The 20019-nt window shown below is 42.8% G+C and overlaps 2 protein-coding genes across 2 annotated transcripts in view; one reads left to right on the top strand and one right to left on the bottom strand.

The window, feature by feature from the left end:
- Positions 1-147: 147 nt before the first annotated feature.
- On the top strand, positions 148-10804 carry rabep2 (rabaptin, RAB GTPase binding effector protein 2). The gene is made up of 12 exons (XM_021624380.2): positions 148-367; positions 1096-1257; positions 1550-1632; positions 1702-2064; positions 3635-3730; positions 3848-3946; positions 4038-4157; positions 4253-4331; positions 4473-4484; positions 9058-9212; positions 9401-9517; positions 9753-10804. The coding sequence occupies exons 1-12, from the start codon at positions 331-333 to the stop codon at positions 9855-9857; spliced, it is 1428 nt and encodes a 475-aa protein (XP_021480055.2). The 5' UTR covers positions 148-330; the 3' UTR covers positions 9858-10804.
- A 714-nt stretch (positions 10805-11518) lies between these two features.
- The window catches only part of atp2a1 (ATPase sarcoplasmic/endoplasmic reticulum Ca2+ transporting 1), a 28553-nt gene continuing 20052 nt past the window's right edge, over positions 11519-20019 (bottom strand). The window contains exons 21-25 of the mRNA XM_036937978.1: positions 18447-18532; positions 17406-17539; positions 16540-16657; positions 15797-15914; positions 11519-11866 (exon numbers count right to left, since the gene is read on the bottom strand). Coding sequence (XP_036793873.1) covers positions 11829-11866; positions 15797-15914; positions 16540-16657; positions 17406-17539; positions 18447-18532 — 494 coding nt within the window. The 3' untranslated portion in view covers positions 11519-11828. The remainder of the gene's footprint in view (positions 11867-15796; positions 15915-16539; positions 16658-17405; positions 17540-18446; positions 18533-20019) is intronic.

Below are 20019 nucleotides of genomic sequence, written 5' to 3'. Positions count from 1 at the left end.
CTTGAATGAGTAGGTGTCCAAACTTTTGACTGGTGTAGTACTGTATGTCTTTTCACATATTATCATTCGCTCATCCCATGACAATACGGTAGTTGGAACTGGGAAGAATAAGGGAAAATTCTATCCAGTCGTCCGCATTAGGAAGGATGTTTACGTAATATCCGTAGGCTTAAACCGGGGAAAGTTATTTCCTGAAGTTGACCAGTAGTGAACAAGTCCTGTTTTGAGCTCTCACACCAACCCGACCCCTAAACACACATACAGCAGATTATTTTCACGACTAAGACATTTAGTGCCATTACAGAACAGATCCGACACAAAGGATTGATAATGGAACCGTCGGAGCAATCTCAGAATGACGACACTGGTAAGAATGTCACTTAGCTAATTTAGCCATCAACAAGTGTTTTAGCTAGGCTAGCTTGATTGCTAGCTAACTAACCCTTCGTGATAACCAAATCTCACAAATGCGTGTGCATTTCAGGAATGTAGCTACAGATCACTGAATGTACAAAATGTTGCTATTACTAGAGCTGTCACTCTAAGTGAACTCGTTTGACCTTTCTGTTACTGCCACAAAGTCAAAATTGCCTGTATCGTAAAAATGAATGAACGAAAATATATTTTTTGGTCTTAATTTAAGGTTAGTTAGGCATAAGTTTAGCAGTGTAGTTAGGTTGAAAATCTTATTTTTAAGAAGAGAAATTGTAGAAATGGGCGGGGGTTTAGCCATAATAATTATGATTTTGTGGAAACGTCAGTCAACCTAATTAGAAGCTATGGCAGGTGTGTGTGCCAAGGATTGCCGTGTCTCCACTGATACACAGACAAAACAATGTTATCTGTCAGTTCGATTGTCAACAGGTGTTTTATTACATTCATGAATTGCTTTGCATGTGATGTTTTGTAATGTTATTGACATCGGAAGGAATAGCCTGTGTAGTAGGACTAAGTGCAATTGTTTGCATGATCATGCTTTATCCTGCTCATAAGATACATGGAAGTCAGTGTTGAACTCTATTCACAACCTTGTATTATCCGATATTCACCATAAACAGATATCTTATGTTATCTCTCAATTTTTCTGCTTGTCAGATGCAATGGAAAGCTTGCAGGCCCAGCTAGCAGGTTGCCAAGCGCAGCTGGAGCACTGGCAGGGCGTGGCGACGATCTGCGAACTAAGCAAACAGGAGGAGCTGGGAGAGCTGCAGAAACAGTGTGACCAGGAGATGCAGTCTCTTCAGGAGGCCCTCAGAGGTCAGAGAGAGATATTAAGTGTGACCAGGAGATGCAGTCAGAGGTGGAAGATACCTTTTCTACATACTAGTGTTTCCCTACCATTGTATAGATGGGGCGGGCCCCCTCTCTCTTGTGAGAAAGGTCGCTCCATACCTTCTATTCATCATGCATTCCCAATGGTGGCTATGGTCAAAAGTATTGCACTAGATGGGGAATAGGGTTTCATTTGGGACGCAGATAATGTGTAGGACCCACCTAGATGGCCTGTTATTGTCTGTCATCATCTCATTTCTCTCTCTTCTATTCTCAGAGACGGCTTCTCAGTATGAGGCTAGAATATCTACTCTGCAGTCTGAGCGTGCCCAATGGAGGAGAGCCAGTGTGCAGTCTCAGGTGTGTGTGTGTTCACCACAATGTTACTAAACCTATTTCCTTGTCTCTGACTCTCTCTCTCTCTCTCAGGGCAGTGTAAAGAAGGACAGGTTGGAGGCAGGAGCTATGCAGTCCGAGAGCCAGTCGACAGACTCTCCCACCAATATCCTCAGAGAACCAGGAACGGACGGATGGGATAGCCAACCAGCGGAGGCTGAGGGACCAGGGGAGGGTGAAGGGGCGGGACTGGAGGGCTATTTCTCCCAGAACTGTGACTTCGCTTCTTTCTCCTCCTTCTCCTTGGACACGCCCTCACTGCCACGCCGCCCACCCCCCCAGGAAGACACTGCCTCCCTGGTCTCCACGGGAACCCTGGTGCCCGAGGCCATCTACCTGCCCCCGCCCGGCCACCGCCTGGTCACACACACCGAATGGGATTCGCTTAACACACAGGTGAACACACACACTCTGACATCAATTCACTAAGCAAACAAGTGAGCACTAGCCACAGAAACACACTCCAACTAGGACTTCTACTGAACAAAAATATAAACGCAACATTTTAAGTGTTGGTCCCATGTTTCATGAGCTGAAATAAAAGATCCCAGAAATGTTCCATACACACAAAAAGCTTATTTCTCTCGAATGTTGTGCACACATTTGTTTACATCCCTGTTAGTGAGCATTTCTCCTTTGCCAAGATAATCCATCCACCTGACAGGTGTGGCATATTAAGAAGCTGATTAAACAGCATGATCATTACACAGGTGCTGGGGACAATATAAGGCCACTCTAAAATGTGCAGTTTTCACACAACACAATGTCACAGATGTCTCAAGTTTTGAGGGAGCGTGCAATTGGCATACTGACTGCAAAAATTTCCAGCAGAGCTGTTGCCAGATCATTTAATGTTAATTTCTCTACCATAAGCCGCCTCCAACGTCGTTTTAGAGAATTTGGCAGTACGTCCAAACGGCCCCACAACCGCAGACCACGTGTAACCACACCAGGCCCTCCACATCTGACTTCACCTGCGGAGTTGTCTGAGACAAGCCACCCAGACAGCTGATGAAACTGTAGGTTTGCACAAACTAAGAATTTCAGCACAAACTGTCTGAAACCGTCTTCGGGAAGTTAATCTGCTTGCTCGTCGTCCTCACCAAGGTCTTTGCCTGAATGCAGTTTGGCGTCGTAACCGACTTTAGTGGGCAAATGCTCACCTTCAATGACTACTGTCACGCTGGAGAAGTGTGCTTGTCACGGTTGAATCCTGGTTTCAACTGTACCGTGCAGATGGCAGACAGCGTTTATGGCGTTGTGTATGCAAGCGGTTTGCTGAGGTCAACGTTGTGAACAGAGTGCCCTATGGTGGTGGTGGGGTTATGGTATTGGCAGGCATAAGCTACGGACAACGAACACATTTGCATTTTATTGATGGTCATTTGAATGCACAGAGATACCGTGACGAAATCCCGAGGGCCATTGTCGTGCCATTCATCCGACATCATATATCATATATATACGACAGTGTTCCAGTTCCCGCAAATATCCAGCAACTTTGCACAGCCATTGAAGAGTGGGACAACATTCCACAGACTACAATCAACAGGTTGATAAACTCTACGAAGGAGATGTGTCGCGCTGCATGAGGCAAATGGTGGTCACACCAGACAGTGACTGGTTTTCAGAAGAAAGGTTAGGTTATCTCTATGACCGACAGATGCATATCTGTATTCCCAGTCATGTAAAATCCATAGGTTAGGGCCTAATGCATTTATTTAAATTGATTGATTTTGTAATGTTATTTTGCTATAACTCAGTAAAATGTTTGAAATGGTTGCATGTTCTATTTATTTTTGTTAAGTGTACTTAAAGCCAGTCAAACTCCAACGTTGTCTATCAAACAGGTGAGCCAAACTTTACAGGTTTGGAGTGGACTCATGACGTCTGATGTGGTGTGGACTCATTATCTCTGATGTGGTCTGATGTGGACTTGTGGCGTCTGGTGTGGTCTGATGTGCAGGTTGAGGAGCTGAAGGGAGAGCTGAGTCGACTGAGGGACGAGAGGACCGAGCTGGAGAGCGAGCTGGACACACAGACTACCGAGACACACAAACACGTACTCCCACATTTACACACATGGCATATATTGTATATTGTATATTGTATACTGACGCTTCGTCAGTTATCCACGGAATTGAATGTGAATGTTACTATGTGTGTGTGTGTGTGTTAGGTCTCAGTTCTCCAGACTCAGGTTCAGACCTCAGAGGCCCTCCTACAGGAGCTACAGAAATCTTTCAACCAATCACAGAATGCCGTCCATAGCAGGCTGGTGAGTGACAGGCACCTGGTCCAACCAGGGAGGAGGGGGATGAGGTCCATGTGTGTGTTTGAGGTGTTTTGTGTGTTTGTTGTGTTCCCAGGCGGAGCTGTCTCTCTCTCAGAAGAGGGTGTGTAGCGAGCTGTCCAGGCTAAAAGGGGAGGAGATCGAGGAGACTGATGGGGCAGGGGACGCCAACACACCCCTTGGTCCTACACTACAGGTGCAGTTTGTGTGTGTGTATTCATACAGTCAAGAATCATTGAAATACATAGAAACATACTATTACTGTATGCACTACTGTACTCCCACCTGTAGGGGGCACACATTGAAGAGAGGCTGCTTATTGAGATCGTCAACCTAAAGGAACAACTGGAGACCCGCGTGGAGGAGAGCGGTCTGTTCATCTGCCTTTCCTTCGCAATTTCTTTGTGTCTTTGTTTCTTTCTTTGTGTTGATAAGTGTAATAGAAACTGCCAGTTGTATGTTGGTTTTTAACCATTCTCTCTTTCTCTCTTCCCTGGTACTGCCGCAACAGAAGTTTTACAAGGTGAGTGGACATTGGTATGTGTGTGTGCGAGAGCGAGCGAGAGAATTAGAAAATTGTGTGGTAAAGAAGGCCATAAGAATTAATCCGTAATGCATTACACACAGGCAGTTGATAACAGGCGTTGACCGTAGTAAACTCATGGGGTGTGTTCGAGTAGTTAGGCTAATGAAGCCAACTTTAGACGAAAGTCGACGAAGTCGGAGGAGGTCCATCTGCCACAGCCGAGTCGGACACTGTAGTGGTTTTCCAACAGCAAAGCTCAGATCAACATGGCAGTGTCAACATAGCTGCAAATGTTTAAGAAAGGTCTAAATAAACTTTTCTTTACCCATAATATCACACACTCACAAACTGAAAACATAACATACTTTCTTTCTGAAGTGCCTTCAGAAAGTATTCACACCCCTTTACTTTTTCCACATATTGTTGTGTTACAGCCTAAATTTAAAATGTATAAAATGTAGATTTATTTTCACTGGCCTATACCCTGTAATGTCAAAGTGGAATTAGGTATTTTGACATTTGTACAAATTAATAAAAAAATGTAAAGCTTAAATGTAGCACCTGGATTCGGTCCTATGTTGCAACATTATCCATCTGCACAGGATACAGAAGTTGTAAACGGTACAGTGAAATGGTTACTTGCATAGGAGAGTCTTTTGTTTAGACATGTAGCTAGCTAGCTAAACAATAAACGATGATCCCAACTCATACTACCATGCATGATTCTGCAAGTAGCTAAAGATAACCAACTAGGTTCAATGACATTGGGCTATAACTAACAATGCAAATGGCTTTCTGAGATACAAATATTGTTACTACACAGATCATACATGTAACATTAGCTAGCCAGCCAGCCAGCCATCTATCTAGCTAACAGTACACTTTAACTTGCAATGAAAACCATTTTCTGACGAAATTACAGACTTGTAATAACTGAACATTTAGCTAGACTCTTACCCATGTACATGGATGAACGCTTCTCCCTCTGTCATGAATGCCATGGTTGCCCATAGTTTGAAGATGTAATCCAGAGACAGGTGTTTTATACAATAGCCTTTTTGACTCTCCGCATTTGGCAATCATCTCTCTGCTTCAACTGGGCATTCCACTGATTTCAAAGCTCGGTCAACGTGAGAACAACACTGTTGATTGCCGTTTCTTCCCCCATCATGGTCATCAGAAGACGACAAATTCTGGTTCAATGAAAATGTTTTTACCTAAATCAGGGATTTTCTCAACCTCGGATCATTTTCAGAGTCGGCATCGCGCGATCGTCCTCCAGAAAGTAGTCCATCACAACTTTTTCCCACTGATCTTAGTCGATAGCGCTATTAACTTCAGAGCAGCAATGCAACACTTTTTCAGTTCTTTCTGATATCTTTCAAAAAAATCTGCTATAGAAAGGATTATCAAAACATTACTGAGCAGCTTATGTTATATACAGAAGCATGCTACAATGGCAGACCTATCTGAACTCATCTCTTGGCATGGCCAGCCCGTCTATCTCAGCAAATCATGGCTAGCGGGAAGGTTCCTGTATTTTCCTGTGGCTAAACCAACTAGGCTAGTAATTGAACAATTGTATTTTTATTTACAGATGGCATGCAAGTTTGTTATTAAGGCACATGAAAGTTCACATGTTCCAGAAGGCATTTCTGCCCCAAAATGCATTTTGATTATTTTTTATTTTTTTTTAAAAATGCCTCTAATGTGAACTAGTGACGTGCGACATGCGCCTAACTTCTTGAAACAGGTCACAAAAGTCAATAAGTATTCAACCCCTTTGTTATGGCAAGTCTAAATAAGTTCAGGAGTAAAGAATTTGCTTAACAATAATAAGTTGCATGGACTCAGTCTGTGCAATAATAGTGTTCAATAACCCCCTACAGTCAATCTGCACCTCCCGGAAAGTCCGGGCTCTGGCTGGGCTACACAAGGACATTTGTCAAGGACTTTATCATTGATTTAGAGATTTCTCATGGGGGGAAAAACAATTTAATCAATTTTAGAATAAGGCTGTAACGTAACAATGTGGAAAAAGTAAAGGGGTCTGAATACTTTCCGAATGCACTGTAGATGTTGGTCGTTTTGACGCCCACAAGACTTGTCTGAAGCCCGGTACCAGTTAAAAATATTAATGGAAGTATATATGGAAGTAGTTTAGTGCCAGGTTTTTTGTTAAATATGGGTCCCAATTATTATTATTTTTTTCCTGATCTTTCATCTTTCTCAGATATTGGGCAGACACTTTATTTTATCAAATAAGATATAAAGAATATATCTAAAATTCTAAATCAAAAAGCTAAATGATCCTTGGTATGACCATCTTAAAACAATTCCACATGTTACCTATTTGACAGAATTAAAATAATGAAGTGTACAGAATAAAACAAATTTAAAAACATGCATCCTGTTTGCAATCAAGGCATGAAAGTAATACTGAAAAAAATGTGGAAAGGCAATTCACTTTTTGGCCTGAATACAAAGGCAAATCCAATAGAACACATTACTGAGTACCACTCTCCATATTTTCAAGCATAGTGGTTGCTACATCATGTTATGTGTATGCTTGTAATTGTTAAAGACGGGGGCATTTTTCAGGATAAAAAATAAATGGAATGGAGCTAAGCACAGGCAAAATCCTAAAGAAAAACCTGGTTCAGTCTGCATTCCACCAGACACGTGGAGTGAATTCAACTTTCAGCAAGACAATAACCTAAAACACGAGGCCAAATCTACACTGGAGTTGCTTACCAAGAAGACAGTGAATGTTCCTGAATGGCTGTGTTACAGTTATGACTTAAATCTGCTTGAAAATCTCTGGCAAGACTTGAAAATGGGCAAATGTTGTACAAACCAGCTGTGCAAAGCGCTTAGAGCAGTAGTGTCAAAACTCATTCCATGGAGGGCTTAATGTATGCTTGTTTAATTTATCCTTTCAATTAAGACCTAGACAACCAGATGAGGGGAGTTCCTTACTAATTAGTGACCTTAATTCATCAATCAAGTACAAGGGAGGAGCGAAAACACTAGCGCCCCCCCCCCCCCCCCCCCCCCCTGGAATGAGTTTGACACGTGGCTTAGAGACTTACCCAGAAAGACTCACTGCTGTTATCGCTGCCAACGTTGTTTCTAACATGTATTGACTTGGGTGTGAATACTTATGTACGTTAGATATTTCTGTATTTAATTATCTATACATTTCCTAAATAAAAAATTCACTTTTTCATTATGGGGTATTGTATGTAAATGGGTGAGAAAATCCATTTTGAATTCAGGCTGTGACACAACAAAATGTGGAATAAATCAAGAGAGTTGAATACTTTCTGAAGCTATTGTATAATGCATTTGTCAGAGTTCTCAAATATCACTTTCATTTGTATCCCCTGTAGCTTTAGAGTCGCGGCAAAGCTGGTTCCTGTTTCAGTCACGTCTTTGGTCGAGTCCGCGTGGGTCAAACAAAAACACTGATTGGTTGACAAGTAGTTCCAACCAGTTGCCAGGCAATGGCTGTATGATGCCATCGGTGAAAAACAACTGCAGAAATTGAAGGAGACCCCATGGTTTTGGGAAGGAGATCACATGGTTTTGGGAAGGAGATCACATGGTTTTTCATGCAGTTCAGGCAGTTATCCACATAATGCATTTTTGAAAGGCGGTGACTTGACAAAACGTATCCGCTCCAACAAGCCCATTGTCTTTCCCTTGTGAAATAGGTCGTCTGACCTCAACGGGACTTCCTTGATAAATAAACGTTCAGTAAAAATAGGCAATTCACTTTTTGGCCTGAATACAAAGGCAAATCCAATAGAACACATTACTGAGTACCACTCTCCATATTTTCAAGCATAGTGGTTGCTACATCATGTTATGTGTATGCTTGTAATTGTTAAAGATGGGGGCATTTTTCAGGATAAAAAATAAATGGAATGGAGCTAAGCACAGGCAAAATCCTAAAGAAAAACCTGGTTCAGTCTGCATTCCACCAGACACGTGGAGTGAATTCAACTTTCAGCAGGACAATAACCTAAAACACGAGGCCAAATCTACACTGGAGTTGCTTACCAAGAAGACAGTGAATGTTCCTGAATGGCTGTGTTACAGTTATGACTTAAATCTGTTTGAACGTTGAGTTCTCAAATATCACTTTCATTTGTATCCCCTGTAGCTTTAGAGTCGCGGCAAAGCTGGTTCCTGTTTCAGTCACGTCTTTGGTCGAGTCCGCGTGGGTCAAACAAAAACACTGATTGGTTGACAAGTAGTTCCAACCAGTTGCCAGGCAATGGCTGTATGATGCCATCGGTGAAAAGCAACTGCAGAAATTGAAGGAGACCCCATGGTTTTGGGAAGGAGACCCCATGGTTTTGGGAAGGAGATCACATGGTTTTTCATGCAGTTCAGGCAGTTATCCACATAATGCATTTTTGAAAGGCGGTGACTTGACAAAACGTATCCGCTCCAACAAGCCCATTGTCTTTCCCTTGTGAAATAGGTCGTCTGACCTCAACGGGACTTCCTTGATAAATAAACGTTCAGTAAAAATAGTCCTGTTGACCTTTGCCCTCTGCAGTGCAGCTGTCCAGTCTGAAGACCGAGATGGAGCGGGTCCAGTGTCAGAAAGAGAAGCTGCAGTTGGAGCTACAGACCTGTCGCACCGAGCTACAAGCACTCAAGGTGGCGCTCTCACACCTACAGGGAGACAGCAAGACTCTAACCCATGACAAGGTACTGTACAGGGGGACCAGGGATAGAGGTGTGTGTGCGTGCGTCTCTCTGTCCGTGTTATACCTTTTGTGTACTTATCTTTCCTACTTTGGGAACACTTAACATGTTACTGTACCTTTCTCTCTTTATCTCTCTCTCCTTACCCTTACCATTCTCACTCACTCCCTTTCTATCTATCTATTTCCCAGGCGTCCCTCCAGCAACAGTGTTTGGAGCTGCGTAGCCAGATCATCAGTATGCGTTCTCAGGTGGACACCAGCCAGACGGTGCAGAGGGACTTTGTCCAGCTTTCGCAGTCACTGCAGGTATAGTAGATTGGTCCTGATTCAGGACCAGCCCACTCATGGTGTATTCACATTGAGTTGGTTTATGTTAGTTTACAGCACTGATCTAGAACCAGTCCAGCTGGATTTCGGTCCATAGTCAAATGCCTTCCTCATGGTCTCTCTCTCGCTTTCTCTTCTCTTACTCCACCCCCTCCCCCTCTCTCTCCCCCTCTTTCCCCCCCTCCTTCTCTCTCCCTTCATCCCTTTCTTCTAGGTGAAGCTGGAGTTGATCCGTCAGGCTGAAACTCTGGACCAGGTCAGGGACATCTTGGAGGAGGGGCTTCCTGAAGAGGGTGCCCCGCCCACTGGTGCCACGTGAGTCTATCAGAGCAACACAACAGAGCCAAAGCGACGGGAGAAACAAGAAATATTCCAAGGGTGACCAATAAGAATGCGGCTGGACATGAAGTGCAACAGTAACCACAGAGAAAGATTTGACCACTATCATGACTATGCCCACGTTGAAGAGGAGTGGGCTGAGCAAGGAGCTGTGCATAATCACTGATATACAAATCAGCTTGCATTTCAGACAACTCCTAATGAGAATCAGATCTGTGCTGGCCTTGCTCAGGCCAGTTCTCTCCAACATTGGGAATCACCACCTCCGCTTGTAATGTGACTTGGAATATTTGTACTTTGGAGCTGTTCAATGATGTTCTGATTATTATTTTGGTTGCACCTCGACTCATGTTGCTTGAGCGTCCTCCATCTTTCCATATTTGAGAGTTTTTAAAATGTATTTTCTCATGTTCAATGACCAAACACTCATTCTATGACCAAACTTAACCCCCTTTTTTAAAACTGGACTTATTGAGAGAACTTGAATATTGGATTGTATTCACACCCGAGTCAATACATGTTAGTATTGGAGTTCCTGACTTGACATTCCCGCTAGTCAGATGTGACGAGAAACAGTCCGTTACTGCTTTAGTGGATGTCACTAAAAGGCAATATGTTGAGAAAAGGCCAGTATCTACTACTGTAAGTTATACTGTATTATGATACTTCTGACTCATGTAAATACACACACACACACACACACCCACCTCTCAGGACTTCCGACCGTTGATACCAGCGAGTAACACTACCAACCCTGTTCCAAACCACTCTGACACAATTACCATCTTTACCTTTTTTAGACTTGACCATGTTTTTAAATGAAGAGTAAGAGATAAGAAACCTGTAAAAAATAATATGAATGAATTTGGCATTCTCTCTTGTTGATACTAATTGCCGTAATATATAAATATATACATTGAAAGACTACTCTTTGCAGGATCATGTTCTTGTGTAATTGTTTGCGGAGAGAGCGGTGTGTGTGTGTGTGTGTGTTAACCCTGTTAAACAGCCGGGAAGCATGGATCCCTTAGCACATGAAAACCCTGGAGTCCTTCCACATAAAGTGCCTCCAGAAGATTCTCGTTGTTACCTGGCAGGACAGAATACCCCACACCGAGGTACTGAAACGGGCTGGCAGTGGTAGCATGCAGTCCACCTTAAACAATCACCAACTAAGATGGCTTGGTCATGTCATCCACATGCCAGAGGGCCGACTGCCAAACGAAAGTGCTCAACGGTCACATGAAGGCCAACGCTCTGCTGTTGGCCAGAAGAAGCGGATGCAGGACCGAATTAAAACCACTCTGAAGAGGTGCAAGATCAATCCATCCAGTAAAGAGGACCTAGCCACCTGCCAAACGTTCTGGCGCTCTCATTGTGCAATGGGCATCAGGAGTATGGAGGACGAATGCACACATCTGGAGGCAAAGCGTGCATAGGCATGCTAACAGGGCTATTCCTCCCCCCTCCAACCAAGCTTTCACATGCCCAGTCTGCAGCCGCAGCTGTAAAACCATGATTGATCTCCACAGCCACCAAAGGACTCCAAAGTAAAGGAGAAGATGCTTCTCATCGACCGTAAGTAAGTGAGATACTGGGAATAAAACCAAAACCAATAACAATTAACCAGCCACACTCACATTCTCTTTTAATACAGTTTTATTTTTTAAGAATAGTCAGAATAATTTGAATATATTGTTCATGTTCATAACGCTTACCTATATATATTAACTTTATTTCAATACATACACAAAGGAAAAAAGTGTTTATTTGCATGTTTTTTTTTGTTTTTTATCATTTTTTTTCTGGTGGCTTTTGTATGTTTCATTCTTTGAGCTTGTCAAAAAAAAAAATCTCACTTCTAGTGACGGTCTGCGCTCTCGTTTCTGGGAAGCGCTTCCACCGTTTTCTCTTCTCATTCTTTTCTCTCCTTTATACTCCTCGTGTTCTTTTAGTCCCACTTCTTGCTTACTAGATTGTCATCAGCAACTGCATGGGAAAGAAAATGGCTGTCATTTTCAGGGTATTGGCAATCGGATGAGGTAGGACTAGACTCAAGTCCCAAATTGAGCACTAGCCCCCAGGGATCAATTTGGAGGATAGGTATAAGCAATATGGGGAACATTCCAACCCAGCCTAAAAATGACCATATTTTGAATAATTACAACCCTTTTAGATCTACATGAAGTACTATTGATTGATGTGGAGTTGGGCATGCATCTATTATTCTGGCCATTTTAGTTATATATTAGTACGGCTCAATTTACGTTATCCAACACTTATATACTCAACACCAAATATTGGTGGTTCTGTAGAGCATGGCGCTTCCAACGGCAGGATTGTGAATTCCCAGGGGCCACCCACATAAAATGTATGCACGCATGACCAAGTTGTTTTGAATAAAAGTGTCCGCTAAATGATAACAATATTTTGACTATGTTCATTTAAAAAAACGGACTTTTCCATACAATCATAGGCTGCTGTATGTTGACCGTAGTTAAATATTAATATGGGAGATGTTTTATATTAACAAGTTAAAACTGCAATGGCTAACCTTATCCCCAAGCATGATCTTGCTGGTGGAAGAGTACACAAAGGCAATTACTACCTAAATGTGACATTATAGCCATAAAATTAGACAAACTTTAAGCAGTATGGGGATACATAGAAACCTGTAGGAAGACACTCACACAGACTTTAGTGAAAACATGTAAGGGTGGGCATTATATATTATCAGTGTAAATTCAGTGTTGACACCATCTGGACACAATACAAAACCATTGATTCATAAACAAAGTGAAAACAGGAAGGAAGGGGGGAGGAGCCAAGGCAGTGGCAGGTATAGGAAAAGTGGGGGAGATAAATCATATTAATCATTATTATGAAATACTTTGCAATTAAATAGATTCATATTTAGAATTGAAGCGAGTATGAAAGTCTGGATCAATATTCACTCTAAGCTGTTTGCGTGCACGGCCACGCACCACCGCCAGGACTGCCGTGCAGAAGAAATGCCAGCCCGCACAGAGATGCAAGAGATTAATCTTCACTATATGCCACTTTCAATGCAACAAACCAAAACAAATCTAAGATTGAGTCTGTGATTTTGTTGTAGACAGAGCCACAGCTAGCCTGGGCAGCCGGTTCTCGATCGTTTCCTCAACTACAGTACAGTGGTGGAAAAAGTACCCAATTTGTCATAAAAAATTAGAAAATTACTTAAGTAATAGTGAAAGTCATCCAGTAAAATACTACTTGAGTATTTGGTTTTAAATATACTTAAGTATCAAAAGTAAATGTATAAATTATTTATAATTCCTTAAGCAATCCAGGCTGCATAATTTTCTAGTAAAAAATGTTTTTTTACGGATAGCCAGGGGCATGCTACCAACAAAAAAAACTACTTAAGTAGTACTTTAAAGTATTTTTTACATCACTGCTACAGTACACATTATTCCAGGTTTTTCGGACGGCCCACCATCAAAGCTAGTTAAGGAAAATTATGCCTTTGCAGCATGAATGGAGGATGCTTTATGGACGAGCCGGCCCATAGGGGACACATGTATTACTGACTGGGCACATCAAATCTTAAAAAATAGTACAGATTAAGTGGCTACTATCGGCTGCCGAGGCTAAGCCAAAGCGCATCGGAGTATAATTCTATTGACGGGTAGCGCAAGTGTGGTGTGCACATTTGATATTCTTTGCTAGTTAGCGAGTTAGCCCAGTTATAGGTAAGTAGTGGTGTTACAAAGCCTCATGGCAGCAACCAGGTTTTCCCTCTACTCTGGCCTTGCTCCTGTCTAATTACCACACCTGTTCCCACTGAACTAATTGACATTTCTGCACTATTTAAGCTGCAGTTGTGCTGGTGATTTTAAATCGGGTGGCCATCTTGCTTTTGTTCTTTCTTTGTTGTGCGTGACTGACAAAAAAACACAACTCCAAAACCGCCAAACAACCCAGTGTGCTTTGTGTGTGCAATAAACTCAAGTATTGGATTCCTGCTCCTCATTCCTCTAACATCCTGACTAATATACAACAGCGGTAGCAACAGTCTTAAACCTAATTTACAGTCCACCCTAGAGCCTTGTCTTCAATTGGTCAGCAATGGGGTGTTACTGCTTCCTACAAGAGCATCAAGTAAAAACGTTTTTTAAAAGACTGCATTGAACACCCCATATAGGCTACTGTAGGCTATATCATAGAAATCAAAATTGAGAAAATGTTATGGGATTTCCATAATTGGTTTTGGTTGTAGGCCACTGATAGGCATTATACTCAAATAGCCACAATATCCTATTGGCTGCTGTCTAAAATTGTAAGGGTACAGCCTCAGTGTTCACTGTAAACAATGCGCCGGAAGTTGCACTGAATTCTCACAACATTCAAGTTTCCACTCGCAAGACCTGAAATTTGCCCAGGGCCCAAAATAGAGGGAACATTTCTGTGGATATTACAGGATATTATTACAAGGAATAATATACACTGCTCAAAAAAATAAAGGGAACACTTATACAACACAATGTAACTCCAAGTCAATCACACTTCTGTGAAATCAAACTGTCCACTTAGGAAGCAACACTGATTGACAATACATTTCACATGCTGTTGTGCAAATGGAATAGACAACAGGTGGAAATTATAGGCAATTAGCAAGACACCTCCAATAAAGGAGTGGTTCTGCAGGTGATGACCACTTCTCAGTTCCTAAGCTTCCTGGCTGATGTTTTGGTCACTTTTGAATGCTGGCAGTGCTTTCACTCTAGTGGTAGCATGAGACGGAGTCTACAACCCACACAGGTGGCTCAGGTAGTGCAGCTCATCCTGGATGGTACATCAATGCGAGCTGTGGCAAGAAGGTTTGCTGTGTCTGTCAGCGTAGTGTCCAGAGCATGGAGGCGCTACCAGGAGACAGGCCAGTACATCAGGAGACGTGGAGGAGGCCGTAGGAGGGCAACAACCCAGCAGCAGGACCGCTACCTCCGCCTTTGTGCAAGGAGGAGCAGGAGGAGCACTGCCAGAGCCCTGCAAAATGACCTCCAGCAGGCCACAAATGTGCATGTGTCTGCTCAAACGGTCAGAAACAGACTCCATGAGGGTGGTATGAGGGCCCAACGTCCACAGGTGGGGGTTGTTCTTACAGCCCAACACCGTGCAGGACGTTTGGCATTTGCCAGAGAACACCAAGATTGGCAAATTCGCCACTGGCGCCCTGTGCTCTTCACAGATGAAAGCAGGTTCACACTGAGCACATGTGACAGACGTGACAGTCTGGAGACACCGTGGAGAACGTTCTGCTGCCTGCAACATCCTCCAGCCATGACCTGTTTGGCGGTGGGTCAGTCATGGTGTGGGGTGGCATTTCTTTGGGGAGCTGCACAGCCCTCCATGTGCTCGCCAGAGTTAGCCTGACTGTCATTAGGTACCGAGATGAGATCCTCAGACCCCTTGTGAGACCATATGCTGGTGCGGTTGGCCCTGGGTTCCTCCTAATGCAAGACAATGCTAGACCATGTGGCTGGAGTGTGTCAGCAGTTCCTGCAAGAGGAAGGCATTGATGCTATGGACTGGCCCGCCCGTTTCCCAGACCTGAATCCAATTGAGCACATCTGGGACATCATGTCTCGCTCCACATACTGTCCAGGAGTTGGCAGATGCTCTAGTCCAGGTCTGGGAGGAGATCCCGCAGGAGACCATCCGCCACCTCATCAGGAGCATGCCCAGGCGTTGTAGGGAGGTCATACAGGCACGTGGAGGCCACACACACTACTGAGCCTCATTTTGACTTGTTTTAAGGACATTACATCAAAGTTGGATCAGCCTGTAGTGTGATTGTCCACTTTCATTTTGAGTGTGACTCCCTTTATTTTTTTGAGCAGTGTAGATTTAATCGATAACAGATGTGTGTGTACTTACCCTCCAGGTAATTGCGGGCCACAAACTTGAGGACCTCGTCAATGAGGATGACAGGGAAAGAGAGCTTGAGCACCACCATCCATTTCTCCACATTCAAGTGGGTCAACTTAAAGATCATCTGCAGCGGAGAGGACAGGCACATTTCAGACACGTATCACACACTACTACTTAGTTATCACATACTCTTACGGCTAGATTCAATCCGATCGGCCCTTTTATGCTATGCACCTTTTTAAAAGCAATGTTTCCGTGTTTGCGTAGACCACTCACTGTAAACGCTGCATATGTCGGCTCAATCGGGGAAATTACCTTTAAATGTAAATCACACTATAACGTCCCAGATTGAATCTAGGCCTTAGTCAGTTGTTAAATACTCTTACTCAGTTATCCCTCTTAGGGCTCTATTCAATCTGTATCGCTGATTCATTACAGATTATGTGATAGAAATGTTCAGGTTGAGCAGACATATGTAGCGTTTACCGTGAATCCGCCGATAACGCGGGGACATTGCCTTTAAATTTCAATCACGCTCTAACGCTGAATATCACAATAAAGGGGAGTGGATAACAATAATGTCTGTATAACAATAATGTTTGACTGGGAGAGAGAGCGAGAAGCAGACAGAAGGCGAGAAAGAGAGGCAGAAGGAGATCGAGAGAGTAAGACAAAGAGAGGTGGATGTAGGATCAAAACTAGTGGTCCTTGGAGCCGGAGGGTTGTGGTGTGAGGTCAGGCAGACTCACGGGCATGGGGTCGACGTAAATGATCACGAAGTGGAGTGACATGGAGAGGGACATGGCTCCAACCAGCCACAGGTTGCTCCAGGGGGGCATGCGCAGCAGGGACTGGTTCTCAGACAAGCTGGGAGGGGAAAGGGGGGGATGGGGCGGAGGGGTTACGTAATCCACGCTGGCTAAACACTGTGTGTGTGCGCGGGCGCACTGAGACGTTTGGATCCTTCTTGAAATGTACATTTGATTTGTGGATCCAAATAAAGTATTTAAAATGTGTGTGTTTATACGCTGTTATCCACAGAGGTGTGTGTCCCAAGAGGTGTGCTAAAGCATGTGGGGATCTGAGATGACATGGTGAAGGATGGAGGATAATGTCTGTTCTGCACGTTTAATCTAAAGTTACTCTTCCAATGTCTTTGGGGTTACACTACACTTTCAACGATATAGCTACTTTTGGGATTGGGCTTTCATATCATACTCTTGATACTCTGTGTTTTAGAAACACACTGTTATAGAAGTGCTATAATTTATAAACGTAAACAAAGTGTTTTATATAACTTTACTGTTCATGTTCCACCTCTAAATTGATATACTGTGTGTGTATCAAGAATTACAGTGCTAACAAACTACCAATGTTGCTAATTCTGAGGACCCAGATTAAACCTACTCCTGTCCTGCACTACAAAGCATGTCAAATGGATCATCTCCATTGAAAGTGCTGTTTTAGTCAAGGAGTAGGCTTAATCTGGGACTGGGAAACGGGCCTTTTAATGTTATGAATTGAATCTAGCATTTCTACCATGAATCTTCAAACATTGCTTTATATTGAACCAGGCAGGAACCAAAGTTGCTTCTAGCTCTATTTGCAGTCTGACCTATTGAGGGCATTGCACATCTCGATGGTGACCAACACAGACAGGGCCATTGTCATGGGCGGAGCAGCCTCAAACACCTCACAGTGGACGCCGACAAAGTCCTCGTTTTCCTCGTGGCACTGCATGAAGTGGGACTGAGGAGAAAAATCCGAAATTAGGATGGAACCATTTACTGGATTATCACAATCATTCACTGTACATTTTTGCTAAGTAAGAAGTTTAAATGTAGATCCTAGGTACACCCTACACCTAAAATGAAAAATCTCCAAGATTGATGATGATCATGTTGAAGGTCTATGACCTTTTAATGTATTTTAAATGAGGATCTCTTGATGATAATTGTGGTTTTAGACCAATGACCAATGAATTTGGAACTGCAGATGTACTTTGTACGGTTTCTTAAATTAATTGGTGAAGCCAAAGACAAATCTTTACATTGTGTCTAGTTTTTAAAATAAATAAAAAAAACAACAATAGTTGATATCTGATACAGTTAGTATTTTATATTAGTATCTGATACAGGTGTGTTGGTGCTGGGCTGGGACAAAAGCCTGCACACCCAGTAAAGGTGGAGACCACTCCCTGTTCTACAGAGTGGTACATCCCAAATGGAACCCAATTTCCCATAGTGCACTACTTTTGACCAGAGCCCTATGGGCCCTATATAGGGAATAGGGTGCCTTTTGGGACGCAACCTCTGCTCTACTCACCGGACTACGTTTTTGCTGAATGACTCATTTAAATGTAAGTCCTAGGTAGCCCGTACCCCCCGCGATTGTATAGGAAACTTTTTTTTAAAGATATATATATTCAGATCTACGTGGAGAGCTAGGCCTAGGGTTCCAATTTTGGATTGGTGATGCTACCAAAGATGTTGGATTTTAAGATGAACGACTCAAGCCGTTTACCATTGTCTGCTTAAGGGGGTACCTCTCCCATATACACCAATGAGATAGCAGTCTGCTTAGTTCATTGACTTCAATTGAAAGAAAAATGTGGGAGGTCTTGCCCTCCTCTTCCGTATCTGATGCTGCTACTCACCAGCTGATAGAAAGACACACCAGGGCCGTCCTCACTGTAGAGGAACCACCAGGCCGCAGCAGCAACGGTGGCAGCACCGACGTAGCCTGGAACACACACCACAGGAGGTCAGGTAACATTGATCTCAATTATAATTGGTCCTATTTGATTTCCTTTTTCTGTTGGAAGTATCGAGATGAGATGATGACATACTTTGTTGTTTATTTGCTTTGCATCACTTTTTAATTCTATTTTTGTATCTACTGTGTTCCTTTATCACGAGGATGTTCAGAAACAGTATAACATTAATTTTATTATTGCTTTGGCTTCAGTTTGTGTCCCACCACCATGCCAATAAAGCACTGCTCAATTTGAATGTGGTGTTGTAGAGAGGGGGGTGTCTACGCTGTGCGCCAGTGGAGGCTCCTCAGAGGAGGAAGGGGTGTTTTTTGTTGTTGTTGTGAAACAGTTATCCTTTTTAGATAAACTATACTAAATATACACGACACCAAATAATGGATTAAAGGTCTACAGTAGAATCAACAGTACTCTGTAGGGTAGCACCATGGTGTAGCTGTAGGACAGCTAGTTTCCGCCGTCCTCTGACATGTTTTCCACCCAATCGAAGGATCAGAGAATGAATCTAGTACTGAAAGCATAAGCTACAGCTAGCTAGCACTGCAGTGCATAAAATGTGGTGAGTAGTTAACTCCGAGAGAGAACAACAATAGCTGAACATTTTTACATTTTTGAAGCGAGAGAGAGAGAGAGCTAGCTATATTTCATTGTGTTTGTTTTCACTTAGCTAGTGAATGCAGCTAGCTAGTTTAGCCTACTCAAATACCCGGCTCAAACAGAAAGTAATGCTATGTTGAATTTCATAAAAACTAAAAATAGTGAAATGTAAAAAAAACGAGTTATCCTCTTTAGATATAAACTACTAAATATATTCACGTCACCAAATAATTGATTCAAATACACTGTTTTCAATGAAGGTCTACAATAGACTCAACAGTACTCTGTAGGGTAGCACCATGGTGTAGTTGGGGGACAGCTAGTTTCCGTCCTCTGGTTACATTGACTTCAATACAAAACCTAGGAGGCTCATGTTTCTCACCCCCTTCCATAGAATTACTTACACAGTAACTATGACAACTTCTGGAGAATGTCCTCCAACCTATCAGAGCTCCTGCAGCATGAACTGACATGTTGTCCACCCAATCAAAGCATCAGAGAATTAATCTAGTACTGAAAGCATAAACGACAGCTAACTAGCACTGCAATACATAAAGTGTGGTGAGTAGCTGACTCAAAGAGAGAGAACGACAATAGTTGAACAGTTTTGAACAAATTAATTTCTTCAAAAATGAAGGTGAAGCGAGAGAGAAAGCTAGCTATATTTCTTTGCATATTTTTTTTCACTTCCACTTACTGAGCTAGTGAATGCAGCTAATTACTTTAGCCTACTCAAACACTCGGCTCAAACAGAAAGGGATGCTATGTTAGCTAGCTAGCTTTGGGTATCCAACACTTTAACTCTTCTAAGTTAAGGTAAGCTTTTGGTTTTATAAATGTATTGCCACTGGAGCCCCCA

This window comes from Oncorhynchus mykiss, chromosome 12 (assembly GCF_013265735.2).
Source record: "Oncorhynchus mykiss isolate Arlee chromosome 12, USDA_OmykA_1.1, whole genome shotgun sequence".
Taxonomy (NCBI): Eukaryota; Metazoa; Chordata; class Actinopteri; order Salmoniformes; family Salmonidae; genus Oncorhynchus; species Oncorhynchus mykiss.
The sequence above is the reverse complement of the archived record's forward strand: the minus strand, read 5'-3'. Positions and strand labels throughout refer to the sequence as shown.

Bases quoted from the DNA above. Each gene is read 5' to 3' on its own strand.
- rabep2 (XM_021624380.2), top strand. From the start codon at position 331: ATGGAACCGTCGGAGCAATCTCAGAATGACGACACTG. The intron at 3,731-3,847 runs GTACTCCCACAT...TGTGTGTGTTAG, and splicing joins CTACCGAGACACACAAACAC to GTCTCAGTTCTCCAGACTCA. The intron at 3,947-4,037 runs GTGAGTGACAGG...TTGTGTTCCCAG, and splicing joins ATGCCGTCCATAGCAGGCTG to GCGGAGCTGTCTCTCTCTCA.